The following is an 18,057-nucleotide window of genomic DNA, read 5'->3' as shown; positions in this document are numbered from 1 at the left end:
GTAGGTACGGTCGTACTACACACCTGGTAGGTATGGTCGTACTACCCCCCTGGTAGGTATGGTCGTACTACTCTCCTGGTAGGTACGGTCGTACTACACACCTGGTAGGTATGGTCGTACTACCCCCCTTGTAGGTATGGTCGTACTCCACCACTGGTAGGTATGGTCGTACTACACTCCTGGTAGGTACGGTCGTACTACACCCCTGGTAGGTACGGTCGTACGACACTCCTGGTAGGTATGGTCGTACTACACCCCTGGTTGGTAAGGTCGTACTACACCCCTGGTAGGTAAGGTCGTACTACACTCCTGGTAGGTATGGTCGTACTACACTCCTGGTAGGTATTGGAGAAAATTGTCATATTTGTTTGCTGTAACCGGTCCTGTCGATTAAAAGTTGTTTTAACTTTCACATGATTGATATCAAACCAAGTACGATCTTTTTCATTAAACACAATATATATTTCCAAATGTCTCTGAAGTTGTGGACTATTCAATCGTGTATATATGGCTGAACAAACTAATACTTAAGGAATTATGGGTTTATGGACATATTGAATTAATCGCGTTAGCGATTCATGTAAAATATGTTCAAAAACCTATTGTTGTTATGACCTCATAAATGTTGAAAAAATAAATATCATTCCTTATATTTACATTGACGAATCCTTTCAGTGGATCGATATAACAACGAATAAAACAAATAAACAGGGTTCGTTCCTGCTTATACACGGGTGCAACGCATTGGCGAGAACAGTGTTTTTTTCGCGGGGAAATGTGACACTATCGTGAGAGATCTTAGCAACCGTCAACAACAATAACACAACAAAATGTAGTTCCATATTCAATGTTTATTTTTAGCACAGGACACGTGAATACGTGAATATTTCACAAAGCACAGTTCAATAATATTTTAAGATGTAAGAATTAGCATCTAGGTCGGTCGTTTGATTGATTGATTGATTGATTGATAGGTTTTACGTCCGCTTAACTACCGGATGTATCGGTTATCCAGCAGACGAAGGTCGGTCGTTCCGAGTGAGTAGTTTTTGTAGTGTATTACTACGCAGTGTGATCAGGGTACTATCAGTTCCAACGTGCTGAGATTCTATGAACACCTGTGTTATGCATTGATGAATGTATTTTTTGTCAATGGGTCTAAGCATACAGAATGTAAATATATGTACATAGTAGATATCTGAGCACGTTATCAGAGTTCAAATATTTGATACTATAATATACATACTGGATATAGAAGTTAGAAATTGAATGGATATCTAGTAAGATAAATCATTGAAAGATAAGCCATAGTGGTGTCTCAGTTTTGATATTCAGTTTTTCGAAATTATTATATATGTCGGATGAATTATCGGACCATGATTATGACAGTATTTATGAACTTGAGGCATAGTACTGCAAGACTTAGATGTTTATTTCATCTGGCACGACACAATGTGCATAAACAAGTAGTGCACATCCATGGTGAAATGTATCAGCAAATTTAAATATTTACTACATCACAAACAAAAGAAGCAAAACAAACGAAATCATTCTCAACAATAACATTTATTCAACATACATAAATATACACCGTTTCACACTTAACATACAGAAATGTATACTCTTAGTTTCAGTAGGTAAAACATGCATCAATATATCACAGGTAAAAATATATAGAACATAAATAATATATCATGCTCTCTGTGTTTGTCTTGAAATAATAACTATCTTGAAATAGTTAAGACAACCGTGTATGTCTAGTCCTACAGACAGGGAACATATTCTGGCCATGTCCGATGAGTTTGTACATTGTAGACATAGGGTAACCGCATTTGGTGTCACAAAATAGTGTCACACACGGTAAATATAACCTATGAAATCTCTAATAATACGTATGAAATAATTAAATATAACCTAAAGTCGGTTTTAAAATTTAAAATGACACTCTTTTTTTGTAAACCCCAAAAAAGGTTTTAAAATAATTGACGTTTGACAATCTAAAGGTTTACAACGTAATACTGTTACATCAACATTGTATGACAAACTTGGAAATAATTACATTACTCGTAGTCCAATTAACTTAAATTGTCATGGGTAAAATCATGATAGTTGTTGCATTGATCACAGTTCATTATAATAAAGCTGTCAATCTACAACAATGATCCAGGTTTGTTGTAATAAAGGATGGCTGTATATTAACATGATTCCACAGTTCCCTGTCAAAGCCGCCTCCCGGATCCTTCTATTTCTGGTTCCTATGCCACTCCTAGATCTTTCTATTTCCGGTTCCAATGCCACTCCTGGGTCCCACTCTTTCCGGTTCCTAGCTGTACCATTCCAAGTCCTGTTGATTTTCCACTCTCTCCTGTCGAATTCTAGTCCTCCTTTAAATGACATTAAGGGAAACATCAGTCAACGAAATTAGCTCTAACAATATGATGATGAGATATATAGCATGTAAGTTTGTAACACTCTTGTTTATACCAACACTTTTATGATGGATAGTTCTGTTTTATACCTTATCATTGTATTGCCTTCATGAATGAATAAAATGAATAAAACATAATAATGAATTATTTTAGACCTAGTTTGCTTCTATTTCACATGTATATGTTTGACTACCGTTGCCAACACAAATCCTTTAAGTTGGTATTACAAACAGAAATATAACCAAACATACATTCTGTAATAGATTCGCCATGCACAACATAGTTTGTTTGCTGCTAGTAAGATTGTAATATTATTAAATCCACAAAAAAAGAAGAACCAAACAGGAGACCCTTGTCATAGGGCATCGACATTAATAGGGAGATCACTGGCCAGAAAAGACCACGTGATAAAACCATGGTGTCCCAGTAAGAATACTCCAGAGTGATACCAATTCCCCTGATGATTTAATACATGATATAAGATAGTTTTAACAAAATTAGTAATAAAACCTAACGGATAATTAGTAAGTCACAGATAAGGTGAACTTGTCAAATTTAACTGACAAATATGTACCTAAATTTAAAATATTTTTCAAAAACTGTTTCAGGGTGTGTTGTCCTTAATTAGCAAAAAAGTGTATAACAATAATTAAGATACAGTGCAGATGAGGCTATGATTGTGACTAAATACACAGAATATCAACAAAGAATATAAATAAGGCTTCTGAAGCATGATGAAAGCTGAAAAGTCTATTCTACAGCTATTTTTCCTAATGTCTAGGCTACAAACAAAATGGAAATACAAGTTGGAACTCAGCTAATTTAGAAGTGCAGGAATATGTGTTCACTAGATAAAGTCATAGATTCTATTTAAAAGCATTCAATATCAAATCAGTTTTCTATTTGGATATTCAGCCAATACATATATGAAACTAAAATAATAAAGTTATAAATACCATTGTCGAACGGAAAGCATTATATTAAGAACAAAAACCTAATTACGCAGATGCTGACCCAACAATAATAATCTTGCAATTTCGGCACAAAAGTCGTGTCGTGTCTAAATATGTGAATGATAATTTCTTGATTGCTATACCATGAACCCTACAAATAACTGTATATGTAATCAGAACTGCAAGCAATATTTTAGTACGATATATTGAACTGAACAAAACAAAGCGTACATCTACAAATCTACATGTTGAGTCATAAGAAAATAATAATTACATATCAAATATTAAGCAATAAAATAAATTAAAGTAGAAAGTGATAAAAAAGTATAAACAGAAATATTTTTAAGACTCTTCAAAGAGAACAGGTCAATTTGTCTTGCGACAGATTCATAAGGTAATTCAAAATGTGAGTTTTGATGGCGTTCTTTCTCAAGCAAAGTCACAGAACATGACTGAAACCATCTGTTCGTCGTATAGATAGTGTACAAGTTATTACATCTTACATCTTAAATATGAACCAATACTGAATTATTTTGGAGATCGAATAAATCAAAAGTTATTTCAGTTTGTTAAGAATCTCGATATTAGTCAAATAAAGAGTAGAAAGCGAAACATTTTTTGCTCGTAACAAGTTGCTTTACTTTATTTCAAGACACTAAATCTTCTCTAAATTGTCTCCAAATGGAAACGCGGTTTAATCCATCGAACAGTTTCTCTTGAGAGTGGCCAAGAGTGATCCATTCAGTAAACATTACAGTAAGATTAATTCTGCATACACCTTGTCTATTACCCCAATAATGAGGTTAACTGTAAGGTGTACTACTAAACAGGGTGTCAAACTAACAGGGTGCGACACAAATCGACCTAAACCAGGGTGTTATATACATATATAGTAGAACCATGCAAAATATCAAAATAGACATTTATAACATCACAAACCGATCGAAGCTTCTCAATTCTGAGTGTACGGGCGACCAGCCTCCTGTTCAAAGTTTGAATGGATATACATAAAGAGAAACAACAACAAACACGATATTATAGATATAAAATAAACATAAACATAACTAGCGTTTTCTAATATAAGTATGCAATAATGTATAAATATGAACAGATGTTGCCCTGTTTATGACTATAAAAAATAAAAAGGCTATATCTAAACAGCTTTTATTGTAGAAGATTTTTCATCCTAAGAAATGGAATGTTTACGTCTGCTTTTAAAACAGGAATGAATAATCATTATACAAATGTTTGGCTTAATTTGCTTCGTTTTCTTTTGAAGTATTGTCGAATTGTTTTAATAGTAAATAGTTCTGTTGTTCATGTGCATTTTTACACAAGGCATTTTAAGCATTCTCAGATAACACCCGTTTGTCTTATTCCACCACTTGTGATGGAAACTCTGTATTTTACAGGTCACATCAAGTACGTAACAATACCAGAGGATACCATAAATACAAACAGTAGTTCAAACTCAAAGTCGATATAACTAGTTTTTGAACAAAGGAAAGATTAACATGGGGATCCTTGAAAAAAGACCACGGAGAATATGATCAGGTGTTCCGGAAGTGTAAGTAAACTGTGACATAAGTGAGATAATATCTTGTCTTTGTTTAATAACTAGCATGATGTGCTGTTAGTTACTATTATATGCAATTCAGGAATAGAATCTGATGGTTTGAATAAAATTTCAGCTCTTTAAACGAAATTTAAAGACAACAAATGTTCCTAAAAGTCAATAAATTGTTGACATTGGCATTTAATTAGTTACGCATTGCCACAGATTGGCATAGGTATATTTAACAAGTGTTTAATGCTTCTATATATTGTGTTAATCTGCTTTCTAATACTGTGCAATATACATTAAATTCTACCATGGATGTGAAACATCTGGTTTAATGAACAGTGTATCATGTGTAAATAATGAATAGGCTGAGTTTTATATTATTTGAAGTGATTGTGGTTTAATTCATTTAATTTGTTTTTACAATGTTCATTTGCATCAGTTTTTAATAATGTCTCATAGCCACTAAACTTTTCGTATAGGTAAATCATGCATCTTTGTAATTTACTTTAATTGCTGTTTTTTCACAAGATAAATGATGCCAGGGTCATGAATATCGCATTAAAAATTGATACCCGGCATGAATATCGCATTAAAAATTGATAACCAATTATCATATTTTAATGATATTCTGAATGTAAAATCATATCATAAAACTGTTGAATTTTCATGATAATAAATCAGGCATTCAAAAATTGATAACCAATGCATGTAATCATACTTTTACTGTGTCCTGAACAGAAATTCACATTAATAAAAGATTGTTTAATTAATGTCTGGGTCATTAATTTCTTTTAAAAATTAATAACCACGTAACATTTTTAACGATGTTCTGAATATAAAAATTGTGAAATTACCATGAATAAATCATTTAATTGTCATCAAAACAAAACTAATTTACTTGATATAAACCATTTTAATCATGTGTAAGTTTATTGATTTTTAATGGAGTAAAAAAGCATGGAATATGAATACTAAATCAATCGCCCTAGGATGTAGTAACGTGAGCGTGTGAGCACTCTGTAGTGAAATGTAGTTAGTTTAAGCTTACTACATTGTATCAATGAAACTGTTCAAATTGTATATAGTGACATCTTGTGTAGTTAATACATTTAATTGTAAATGATAAATTTTACATGAATTTATCAATTGAAAAAAACAACCTTTCTGTATAAATTACTGAAGAGGCTTGCATCTTTTCAATTAATCAGAAACATATCATTATGAAACATGAGTTTTTCTATCTGTGATTGTAGTTGGATCATTTGTATTTATTACTCCCTTACCTTGCAATGTTTGTGGCCAGGTTCTTGACAGACATCATCGTGATCAATGGCTCATCAGTCTCAACCAATTGTAACTCATGGGTTTTCTTTTCTAGAAATACAAAAAACAAATCTTAAACACAATAAAATACCACATGACTGTGGGGAAAACAATGAAAAATAATGTTCAGACAGAGAAGATGATGCATCATGTTCAAATTATGCAATTAAAGAAAATAAACACTTTTACTATTACATACTCTAACAAGAATATATGATGCTGACAGAGTTTACCACAAAAAGATTGCTTAAAAGGAAAGATTTTTGTTTTTTCAAGCTATTTGAACCATGAATAAAACTAAGTAAATGTTAATACCTCTTTAAAGTAAAACAATAACTAGACTACAAATATGGCACTTTAGGTTTTTGCTTTACAAAACCTATACAGCATAAAATAACACCTGGAACTTTATAGAATCACTTTGTTTTAATGACATGAAATTGACAGATATTTAAAAAAATATATATAAAAAAGATATATTGAGTTTTTAACAACACTCCACAAAAATGTTTTTTGCCAAAATAAACCTTTGAATTTTGCTCAAAGTACTCTACCTATACTATTCCTATCAGCAATAATAACATTAAATTTTATTATAAAACAACATGCTACTAGTCATGTTAGGTAAATTAGACAATAATTCCTCAATATCTTAAAAAGTTACTCATGAATTGAAAACAACAAAAATGAAAATGCATGTGAGCACTAAGGCATACCTGAAGCAAAATAGTTTGACTTCTGGATGTCAAATACACAAAGGATCCCACTTACAAGGCATAAGAAAAATTGTGAATTCAACCTTTTTTCAAGACATCGGGCCTCTCTATGATCTCAGGGTTTGGTCAGGTGTAATTGAGAAACATCCAATTTTGTCCAGATCTCGTATGAATATACCCACAACTATCTTGAACTATGGAAATTACAACGCTATAAAAAGCTTTATGTGAACCTAGTTTAACTCATTCACCACTGAAGACACATTTGAACTCTTCCTGTTCAAAGGTTGGAATAGTTCATTATATAATTTTATGGGTGAATGAGTAAACTTATGTCTATATACTAGACAAGGGAGATAATCCCCCTCACCCTGATAGGACATCACTTCACACAGAGCAGAGCAAAACAAAACTAGAGTCTCAGTGTTCTGGACAAGGGAAATAATTTACACCAACTTAAACTCAACAGATAACCCACCTGAACCTGAGCTATGGGGCCGTTCTCTCCATTGTATTACTTTATTGGCTACATTTTCACGTGTCACATTTGCAATCTGGAGTAGGTACAGGTAACCACAAATCTCTGGACAGTGGTCAAGGTTAATTAAGCTATATTCAAAAAACACCAAAATACAGTTTGTAGTATAAAATACCTTAATTGGTTGTTTGGAATAAAAAAAATGAGAATAAGAAATATGACAATGATGAGTATGATAATTATAAAGTCAAATTTTGTACCTAGGATGCTTCCACTACAAAATCTACACAGGTCTAGCTTACTTATCAAATATATACAGCTCTCTATACCACTAACTGCAGTTTTCTGTATCTATAGCTGGTAATGACCACTACCAAATATATACAGCTCTCTATATATACCACTAACTGAAGGTCTCTGTATCCTGGTAATAACCACTACCAAATATATACAGCTCTCTATACCACTAACTGCAGTTTTCTGTATCTAGCTGGTAATGACCACTACCAAATATATACAACTCTCTATATCACTAACTGCAGTTCTCTGTATCCTGGTAATGACCACTACCGAATATATACAGCTCTCAATACCACTAACTGCAGTTCTTGGAATCTAGCTGGTACTGACCACTACCAAATATATACAGCTCTCTATATATACCACTAACTGAAGGTCTCTGTATCTAGATGGTAATGACCACTACCAAATATATACAGTTCTCTATACCACTAACTGAAGGTCTCTGTATCCTGGTAATGACCACTACCAAATATATACAGTTCTCTATACCACTAACTGAAGGTCTCTGTATCCTGGTAATAACCACTACCAAATATATACAGCTCTCTATACCACTAACTGCAGTTTTCTGTATCTAGCTGGTAATGACCACTACCAAATATATACAGCTCTCTATATATACCACTAACTGAAGGTCTCTGTATCTAGCTGGTAATGCCCACTACCAAATATATACAGTTCTCTATACCACTAACTGAAGGTCTCTGTATCTAGCTGGTAATGACTACTACCAAATATATACAACTCTCTATATCACTAACTGCAGTTCTCTGTATCCTGGTAATGACGACTACCGAATATATACAGCTCTCAATACCACTAACTGCAGTTCTCTGTATCCTGGTAATGACGACTACCGAATATATACAGCTCTCAATACCACTAACTGCAGTTCTCTGTATCCTGGTAATGACCTCTACCGAATATATACAGCTCTCAATACCACTAACTGCAGTTCTCTGTATCCTGGTAATGACGACTACCGAATATATACAGCTCTCAATACCACTAACTGCAGTTCTCTGTATCCTGGTAATGACGACTACCGAATATATACAGCTCTCAATACCACTAACTGCAGTTCTTGGAATCTAGCTGGTACTGACCACTACCAAATATATACAGCTCTCTATATATACCACTAACTGAAGGTCTCTGTATCTAGATGGTAATGACCACTACCAAATATATACAGCTCTCTATATCACTAACTGCAGTTCTCTGTATCCTGGTAATGACCACTACCAAATATATACAGTTCTCTATACCACTAACTGAAGGTCTCTGTATCCTGGTAATGACCACTACCAAATATATACAGCTCTCTATATCACTAACTGCATCTCTATATCACTAACTGCAGTTCTCTGTATCCTGGTAATGGCCACTACCAAATATATACAGCTCTCTATATCACTAACTGCATCTCTATATCACTAACTGCAGTTCTCTGTATCCTGGTAATGGCCACTACCAAATATATACAGCTCTCTATATCACTAACTGCAGTTCTCTGTATCTAGCTGGTAATGACCACTACCAAATATATACAACTCTCTATATCACTAACTGCAGTTCTCTGTATCCTGGTAATGGCCACTACCAAATATATACAGCTCTCTATATCACTAACTGCATCTCTATATCACTAACTGCAGTTCTCTGTATCCTTGTAATGACCACTACCAAATATATACAGCTCTCTATATATACCACTAACTGAAGGTCTCTGTATCTAGATGGTAATGACCACTACCAAATATATACAGTTCTCTATACCGCTAACTGAAGGTCTCTGTATCCTGGTAATGACCACTACCAAATATATACAACTCTCTATACCACTAACTGCAGTTCTATGTATCTATAGCTGGTAATGACCACTACCAAATATAAACAGCTCTCTATACCACTAACTGCAGTTCTCTGTAACTAGCTGGTAATGACCACTACCAAATATATACAACTCTCTATACCACTAACTGCAGTTCTATGTATCTATAGCTGGTAATGACCACTACCAAATATAAACAGCTCTCTATACCACTAACTGCAGTTCTCTGTAACTAGCTGGTAATGACCACTACCAAATATATACAGCTCTGTATACCACTAACTGCAGTTCTCTGTAGCCTGGTAATGACCACTACCAAATATATACAACTCTCTATACCACTAACTGCAGTTCTATGTATCTATAGCTGGTAATGACCACTACCAAATATATACAGCTCTGTATACCACTAACTGCAGTTCTATGTATCTATAGCTGGTAATGACCACTACCAAATATATACAACTCGGTATACCACTAACTGCAGTTCTTGGAATCTAGCTGGTAATGACCACTACGAAATATATACAGCTCTGTATACCACTAACTGCAGTTCTATGTATCTATAGCTGGTAATGACCACTACCAAATATATACAACTCTCTATACCACTAACTGCAGTTCTATGTATCTATAGCTGGTAATGACCACTACCAAATATATACAACTCTCTATACCACTAACTGCAGTTCTATGTATCTATAGCTGGTAATGACCACTACCAAATATAAACAGCTCTCTATACCACTAACTGCAGATCTCTGTATCCTGGTAATGACCACTACCAAATATATACAGCTCTCTATATCACTAACTGCAGTTCTCTGTATCCTGGTAATGACCACTACCAAATATATACAGTTCTCTATATCACTAACTGCAGTTCTCTGTAACTAGCTGGTAATGACCACTACCAAATATATACAGCTCTGTATACCACTAACTGCAGTTCTCTGTAGCCTGGTAATGACCACTACCAAATATATACAACTCTCTATATCACTAACTGCAGTTCTCTGTATCCTGGTAATGGCCACTACCAAATATATACAGCTCTCTATATCACTAACTGCATCTCTATATCACTAACTGCAGTTCTCTGTATCCTGGTAATGACCACTACCAAATATATACAACTCTGTATACCACTAACTGCAGTTCTTGGAATCTAGCTGGTAATGACCACTACGAAATATATACAGCTCTGTATACCACTAACTGCAGTTCTATGTATCTATAGCTGGTAATGACCACTACCAAATATAAACAGCTCTCTATACCACTAACTGCAGATCTCTGTATCCTGGTAATGACCACTACCAAATATATACAGCTCTGTATACCACTAACTGCGGTTCTCTGTATCCTGGTAATGACCACTACCAAATATATACAACTCTCTATACCACTAACTGCAGTTCTTGGAATCTAGCTGGTAATGACCACTACGAAATATATACAGCTCTGTATACCACTAACTGCAGTTCTGTGTATCCTGGTAATGACCACTACCAAATATATACAACTCTGTATACCACTAACTGCAGTTCTTGGAATCTAGCTGGTAATGACCACTACGAAATATATACAGCTCTGTATACCACTAACTGCAGTTCTATGTATCTATAGCTGGTAATGACCACTACCAAATATATACAACTCTGTATACCACTAACTGCAGTTCTTGGAATCTAGCTGGTAATGACCACTACCAAATATATACAGCTCTCTATATCACTAACTGCATCTCTATATCACTAACTGCAGTTCTCTGTATCCTTGTAATGACCACTACCAAATATATACAGCTCTCTATACCACTAACTGCAGTTCTCTGTAACTAGCTGGTAATGACCACTACCAAATATATACAACTCTCTATACCACTAACTGCAGTTCTATGTATCTATAGCTGGTAATGACCACTACCAAATATAAACAGCTCTCTATACCACTAACTGCAGATCTCTGTATCCTGGTAATGACCACTACCAAATATATACAGCTCTGTATACCACTAACTGCGGTTCTCTGTATCCTGGTAATGACCACTACCAAATATATACAGCTCTGTATACCACTAACTGCGGTTCTCTGTATCCTGGTAATGACCACTACCAAATATATACAACTCTGTATACCACTAACTGCAGTTCTTGGAATCTAGCTGGTAATGACCACTACGAAATATATACAGCTCTGTATACCACTAACTGCAGTTCTATGTATCTATAGCTGGTAATGACCACTACCAAATATATACAGCTCTGTATACCACTAACTGCAGTTCTGTGTATCCTGGTAATGACCACTACCAAATATATACAGCTCTCTATATATACCACTAACTGAAGGTCTCTGTATCTAGATGGTAATGACCACTACCAAATATATACAGTTCTCTATACCACTAACTGCTGTTCTTGGAATCTAGGTGGTAATGACCACTACCAATATACAGCTCTCTATACCACTAACTGAAGGTCTCTGTATCTAGCTGGTAATGACCACTACCAAATATATACAGCTCTCTATATCACTAACTGCAGTTCTCTGTATCTAGCTGGTAATGACCACTACCAAATATATACAGCTCTCTATATCACTAACTGCAGTTCTCTGTATCTAGCTGGTAATGACCACTACCAAATATATACAGCTCTCTATATCACTAACTGCAGTTCTCTGTATCTAGCTGGTAATGACCACTACCAAATATATACAGCTCTCTATATCACTAACTGCAGTTCTCTGTATCTAGCTGGTAATGACCACTACCAAATATATACAGCTCTCTATATCACTAACTGCAGTTCTCTGTATCTAGCTGGTAATGACCACTACCAAATATATACAGCTCTCTATATCACTAACTGCAGTTCTCTGTATCTAGCTGGTAATGACCACTACCAAATATATACAGCTCTCTATATCACTAACTGCAGTTCTCTGTATCTAGCTGGTAATGACCACTACCAAATATATACAGCTCTCTATATCACTAACTGCAGTTCTCTGTATCTAGCTGGTAATGACCACTACCAAATATATACAGCTCTCTATATCACTAACTGCAGTTCTCTGTATCTAGCTGGTAATGACCACTACCAAATATATACAGCTCTCTATATCACTAACTGCAGTTCTCTGTATCTAGCTGGTAATGACCACTACCAAATATATACAGCTCTCTATATCACTAACTGCAGTTCTCTGTATCTAGCTGGTAATGACCACTACCAAATATATACAGCTCTCTATATCACTAACTGCAGTTCTCTGTATCTAGCTGGTAATGACCACTACCAAATATATACAGCTCTCTATATCACTAACTGCAGTTCTCTGTATCTAGCTGGTAATGACCACTACCAAATATATACAGCTCTCTATATCACTAACTGCAGTTCTCTGTATCTAGCTGGTAATGACCACTACCAAATATATACAGCTCTCTATATCACTAACTGCAGTTCTCTGTATCTAGCTGGTAATGACCACTACCAAATATATACAGCTCTCTATATCACTAACTGCAGTTCTCTGTATCTAGCTGGTAATGACCACTACCAAATATATACAGCTCTCTATATCACTAACTGCAGTTCTCTGTATCTAGCTGGTAATGACCACTACCAAATATATACAGCTCTCTATATCACTAACTGCAGTTCTCTGTATCTAGCTGGTAATGACCACTACCAAATATATACAGCTCTCTATATCACTAACTGCAGTTCTCTGTATCTAGCTGGTAATGACCACTACCAAATATATACAGCTCTCTATATCACTAACTGCAGTTCTCTGTATCTAGCTGGTAATGACCACTACCAAATATATACAGCTCTCTATATCACTAACTGCAGTTCTCTGTATCTAGCTGGTAATGACCACTACCAAATATATACAGCTCTCTATATCACTAACTGCAGTTCTCTGTATCTAGCTGGTAATGACCACTACCAAATATATACAGCTCTCTATATCACTAACTGCAGTTCTCTGTATCTAGCTGGTAATGACCACTACCAAATATATACAGCTCTCTATATCACTAACTGCAGTTCTCTGTATCTAGCTGGTAATGACCACTACCAAATATATACAGCTCTCTATATCACTAACTGCAGTTCTCTGTATCTAGCTGGTAATGACCACTACCAAATATATACAGCTCTCTATATCACTAACTGCAGTTCTCTGTATCTAGCTGGTAATGACCACTACCAAATATATACAGCTCTCTATATCACTAACTGCAGTTCTCTGTATCTAGCTGGTAATGACCACTACCAAATATATACAGCTCTCTATATCACTAACTGCAGTTCTCTGTATCTAGCTGGTAATGACCACTACCAAATATATACAGCTCTCTATATCACTAACTGCAGTTCTCTGTATCTAGCTGGTAATGACCACTACCAAATATATACAGCTCTCTATATCACTAACTGCAGTTCTCTGTATCTAGCTGGTAATGACCACTACCAAATATATACAGCTCTCTATATCACTAACTGCAGTTCTCTGTATCTAGCTGGTAATGACCACTACCAAATATATACAGCTCTCTATATCACTAACTGCAGTTCTCTGTATCTAGCTGGTAATGACCACTACCAAATATATACAGCTCTCTATATCACTAACTGCAGTTCTCTGTATCTAGCTGGTAATGACCACTACCAAATATATACAGCTCTCTATATCACTAACTGCAGTTCTCTGTATCTAGCTGGTAATGACCACTACCAAATATATACAGCTCTCTATATCACTAACTGCAGTTCTCTGTATCTAGCTGGTAATGACCACTACCAAATATATACAGCTCTCTATATCACTAACTGCAGTTCTCTGTATCTAGCTGGTAATGACCACTACCAAATATATACAGCTCTGTATACCACTAACTGCAGTTCTATGTATCTATAGCTGGTAATGACCACTACCAAATATATACAGCTCTGTATACCACTAACTGCAGTTCTCTGTATCCTGGTAATGACCACTACCAAATATATACAACTCTCTATACCACTAACTGCAGTTCTCTGTATCTAGCTGGTAATGACCACTACCAAATATATACAGCTCTCTATACCACTAACTGCGTTTCTCTGTATCTAGCTGGTAATGACCACTACCAAATATATACAGTTCTCTATACCACTAACTGCTGTTCTTGGAATCTAGGTGGTAATGACCACTACCAATATACAGCTCTCTATACCACTAACTGAAGGTCTCTGTATCTAGCTGGTAATGACCACTACCAAATATATCCAGCTCTCTATATCACTAACTGCAGTTCTCTGTATCTAGCTGGTAATGATCACTACCAAATATATACAACTCTCTATATTCTAAACCTACCTATATTAAATACCTTCATGTATATACACCATTTAATTTGAGAAACTTATATTTCAAAGGATACGTGACAGTCTCATAATGGGGACCTTCCCCTGGAACCCATCAATCCTGACAGCTTTCTCTGACTCGTAAAACAGTCTGTTTCGGAGTTTATCACTGGCCAGGGGTACAACGGCGTCAATGGCTTCTTTAAACTCCTTATCATTGAGCGTGGGCTGACCGCTCTCCTGAGTCTGGAATGGCAGGATCTTGTGCTCCATCTGATCAAAAGAATATAATTAAAATCCTATAATGTCGTGACATTTACCAGTTGTGACTCCTAAGATTATTTCTAATATATAGATGTTTACATCAGTTCAATGCTTCTATACAAATTTCATAGTGTGACAACACATGTATTTGTGCTGAAATTAACAGTGATGAGTGTGTGTTCATAAAATAGTAAGGTCTGTAGCTTTACAAGAAATGTATCCTCAGTTATGCAAATTTCATGGATTTACAATACCTGATTAAAACTTCTTAAAATAAAACTGTTGTAAAGTAACCCTATATACAGTACTTGAAATTTGAAAATGAGTATGTGATATAGATGTAAGTTGTGGTTGTGTATAAATAATAATATATGTTGATGTACAAGAACAATTTGAAATCATGTTTTAAGGTGAAGCCTTGGGAGATTTAAATGAAATGGAGGATGGAAATCAGAATGTTGTAAGGTTGAAGGGAGATGGCAATACAGTCGAAGAAGATTTCAATGATTGAGGTTGATGGCTGGAGGTTGAATTATGGCTTTCTCACCTCCTGGAAACATGGCTCCCTGTACTTGAGAATCAGGTGCATAAGGAACTGGCAGACAAGTTGTTCTGAGATTCTGTTCTCACTGAAGGAGGTGTAGCTCATCTGTAGGGTCTCCACATCATCCTCCTGTAAAGTATACAGCTTGTCTATACACCAGGGAGAACACTTAATGTTTTTATAGCTTCCAAATGCTTAGATGTCTAGTATAAAATGAAATTGAGAATTAGATCATTAAGAAATAAAACAAATATTTTCACACTCCCCACCCCCTCAAGTAAATAGCCATATAGTATGACATTATTTTTGTTATGTACATTCCACCACCCTTGTAACTGCTCAATTTTATACTTTATATATCTTATTTATGTTTACAATACATTTTTCAATTTAAACAACTTTTGCTTGCATTTTGAAATTTTCTGCCAAACAACCAGGCACTGCTTACAGCACTGTTTGTAACTTACCATTGATCCCATTCCATGCTATACATTCAATGTAAAACAGCTACCACCATATAATAAGCAGCTATCTGACATTCAAGACATTTGTATATAGGGAAATATATCTGATGTGTATTTAGTTCTCACCCAATGAAAATATTTTTTGACAGTCGCGACATACCCAAGTGTAAAAAACACCCAGCATAGAAAAGAATTTTACACCCAGCATAGAAAAGAATAAATAACCTACACAAACTCCCAGAAAAAGGAAGGCAACTCTTGGACTAGGCAATGAGACATACCCCAAGGAAAGGGAAGATAACTGAGACATACCTCAAGGAAAGGGGAAGATAACCGAGACATACCTCAAGGAAAGGGTAGATAACTGAGACATACCCGGGGGGTACCCCAAGGAAAGGGTAGACAACTGAGACATACCCCAAGGAAAGGGTAGATAACTGAGACATACCCCAAGGAAAGGGTAGATAACTGAGACATACCCCAAGGAAAGGGTAGATAACTGAGACATACCCCAAGGAAAGGGTAGAAAACTGAGACATACCCCATGGAAAGGGTAGATAACTGAGACATACCCCAAGGAAAGGGTAGATAACTGAGACATACCCCAACGAAAGGGTAGATAACTGAGACATACCCCAAGGAAAGGGTAGATAACTGAGACATACCCCAAGGAAAAGGTAGACAACTGAGACATACCCCAAGGAAAGGGTAGACAACTGAGGCAAACGCTCGGAAGTCCTCCACCTCCTTCCATTCCACGGCCTGAATGAAATCTGACATCAACATGGCGTAGCGGAACACAGCTCCGTCCAGGTTACCAGCAAGGATGTGGCCAAACACATGGACTGTCTGGAGTCAAAAGTTACAGGTACTGTATGAGATTAACAGGGCGTTACATATATAATAATAATAATTCAATAAAGTACCTGGTATATATTAGGTATATTAAACAGCGAATTGTAAGATATAAAGACTTTAATTAGTATTTTATATGACTGATAAATTACTAAGATTTTAAATAAATATGCTGTTCGGAGAATTTAATCATTCACAGAATGCTTTGGTTTTATTACTAGTAAAGCATCAGATATATATTGTGTCATTTACAACAACGATGCAAAAATTTTGAAATTCCTCAAAACTAGAATGACAAGATCAGCTATAAAACTATAGTCAAGATATAAATGTTTTCATCACCTTATTTATTGCCCCTGACTCTGCCACTGAGGATAAAAAGTCATGAGCACATAGGAACATGATATCTTCTATGATGTATCGCTCCCTCATATACAGGTACACATGGTCCAAGGTCGAGTGGTGAAGGTCATTCTCGTCACCATTCTCGTCTGTCCAGATCATGTATGCCCAAAATTGCTCCACCTGGGACAGTGTTCGTTCCTATGGCGAGATTTTTGAAAATTAAACATTATTGTAATATTGCAATATTAGAATACAAATTTCATGGTTATGTCTCATCCCAGAAAAAGCTGTGACCTCTCTAGAGAGAAGGGCCTGTCTACAGAGACAATCAGTCAAGAAACTCACTCTGTCATGATCATGAGGGCCACTGTAACACCCTGGTAATAACTGTAACTCTACCCACTAGTGTACCCTTGGTTGTTGTCACACTAGTTAGTGAACACTAGTTAGTGTACCCTTGGTTGTTGTCACACTAGTTAGTGTACCCTGGGTTGTCACACTAGTTAGTGTACCCTGGGTTGTTACACTAGTTAGTGTACCCTGGGTTGTTACACTAGTTAGTGTACCGTGGGTTGTCACACTAGTTAGTGTACCCTTGGTTGTTGTCACACTAGTT

At 35.7% G+C, this 18,057-nt stretch overlaps 1 protein-coding gene across 3 annotated transcripts in view; it reads right to left on the bottom strand.

Annotated features, from left to right (window-relative positions):
• Positions 1 to 1,553: 1,553 nt before the first annotated feature.
• The window catches only part of LOC110460694, a 45,822-nt gene continuing 29,318 nt past the window's right edge, over positions 1,554 to 18,057 (bottom strand). For 2 of the 3 annotated variants that reach the window (XM_021513747.1, XM_021513749.1), the window contains 7 exons: positions 17,439 to 17,639; positions 16,938 to 17,090; positions 15,781 to 15,906; positions 15,047 to 15,242; positions 7,464 to 7,568; positions 6,230 to 6,320; positions 1,554 to 2,384 (listed from right to left, as the gene is read on the bottom strand). In XM_021513747.1, the coding sequence (XP_021369422.1) occupies positions 2,324 to 2,384; positions 6,230 to 6,320; positions 7,464 to 7,568; positions 15,047 to 15,242; positions 15,781 to 15,906; positions 16,938 to 17,090; positions 17,439 to 17,639 (933 nt within the window). In that variant the 3' untranslated portion in view covers positions 1,554 to 2,323. Of the gene's footprint in view, positions 2,385 to 4,321; positions 4,365 to 6,229; positions 6,321 to 7,463; positions 7,569 to 15,046; positions 15,243 to 15,780; positions 15,907 to 16,937; positions 17,091 to 17,438; positions 17,640 to 18,057 lie in introns of all 3 variants that reach the window. The other variant, XM_021513748.1, reaches the window with a different exon arrangement.

Source organism: Mizuhopecten yessoensis, unplaced genomic scaffold (assembly GCF_002113885.1).
Source record: "Mizuhopecten yessoensis strain PY_sf001 unplaced genomic scaffold, ASM211388v2 scaffold10455, whole genome shotgun sequence".
NCBI lineage: Eukaryota > Metazoa > Mollusca > Bivalvia > Pectinida > Pectinidae > Mizuhopecten > Mizuhopecten yessoensis.
This window is presented reverse-complemented; position numbering and strand designations above follow the sequence as displayed.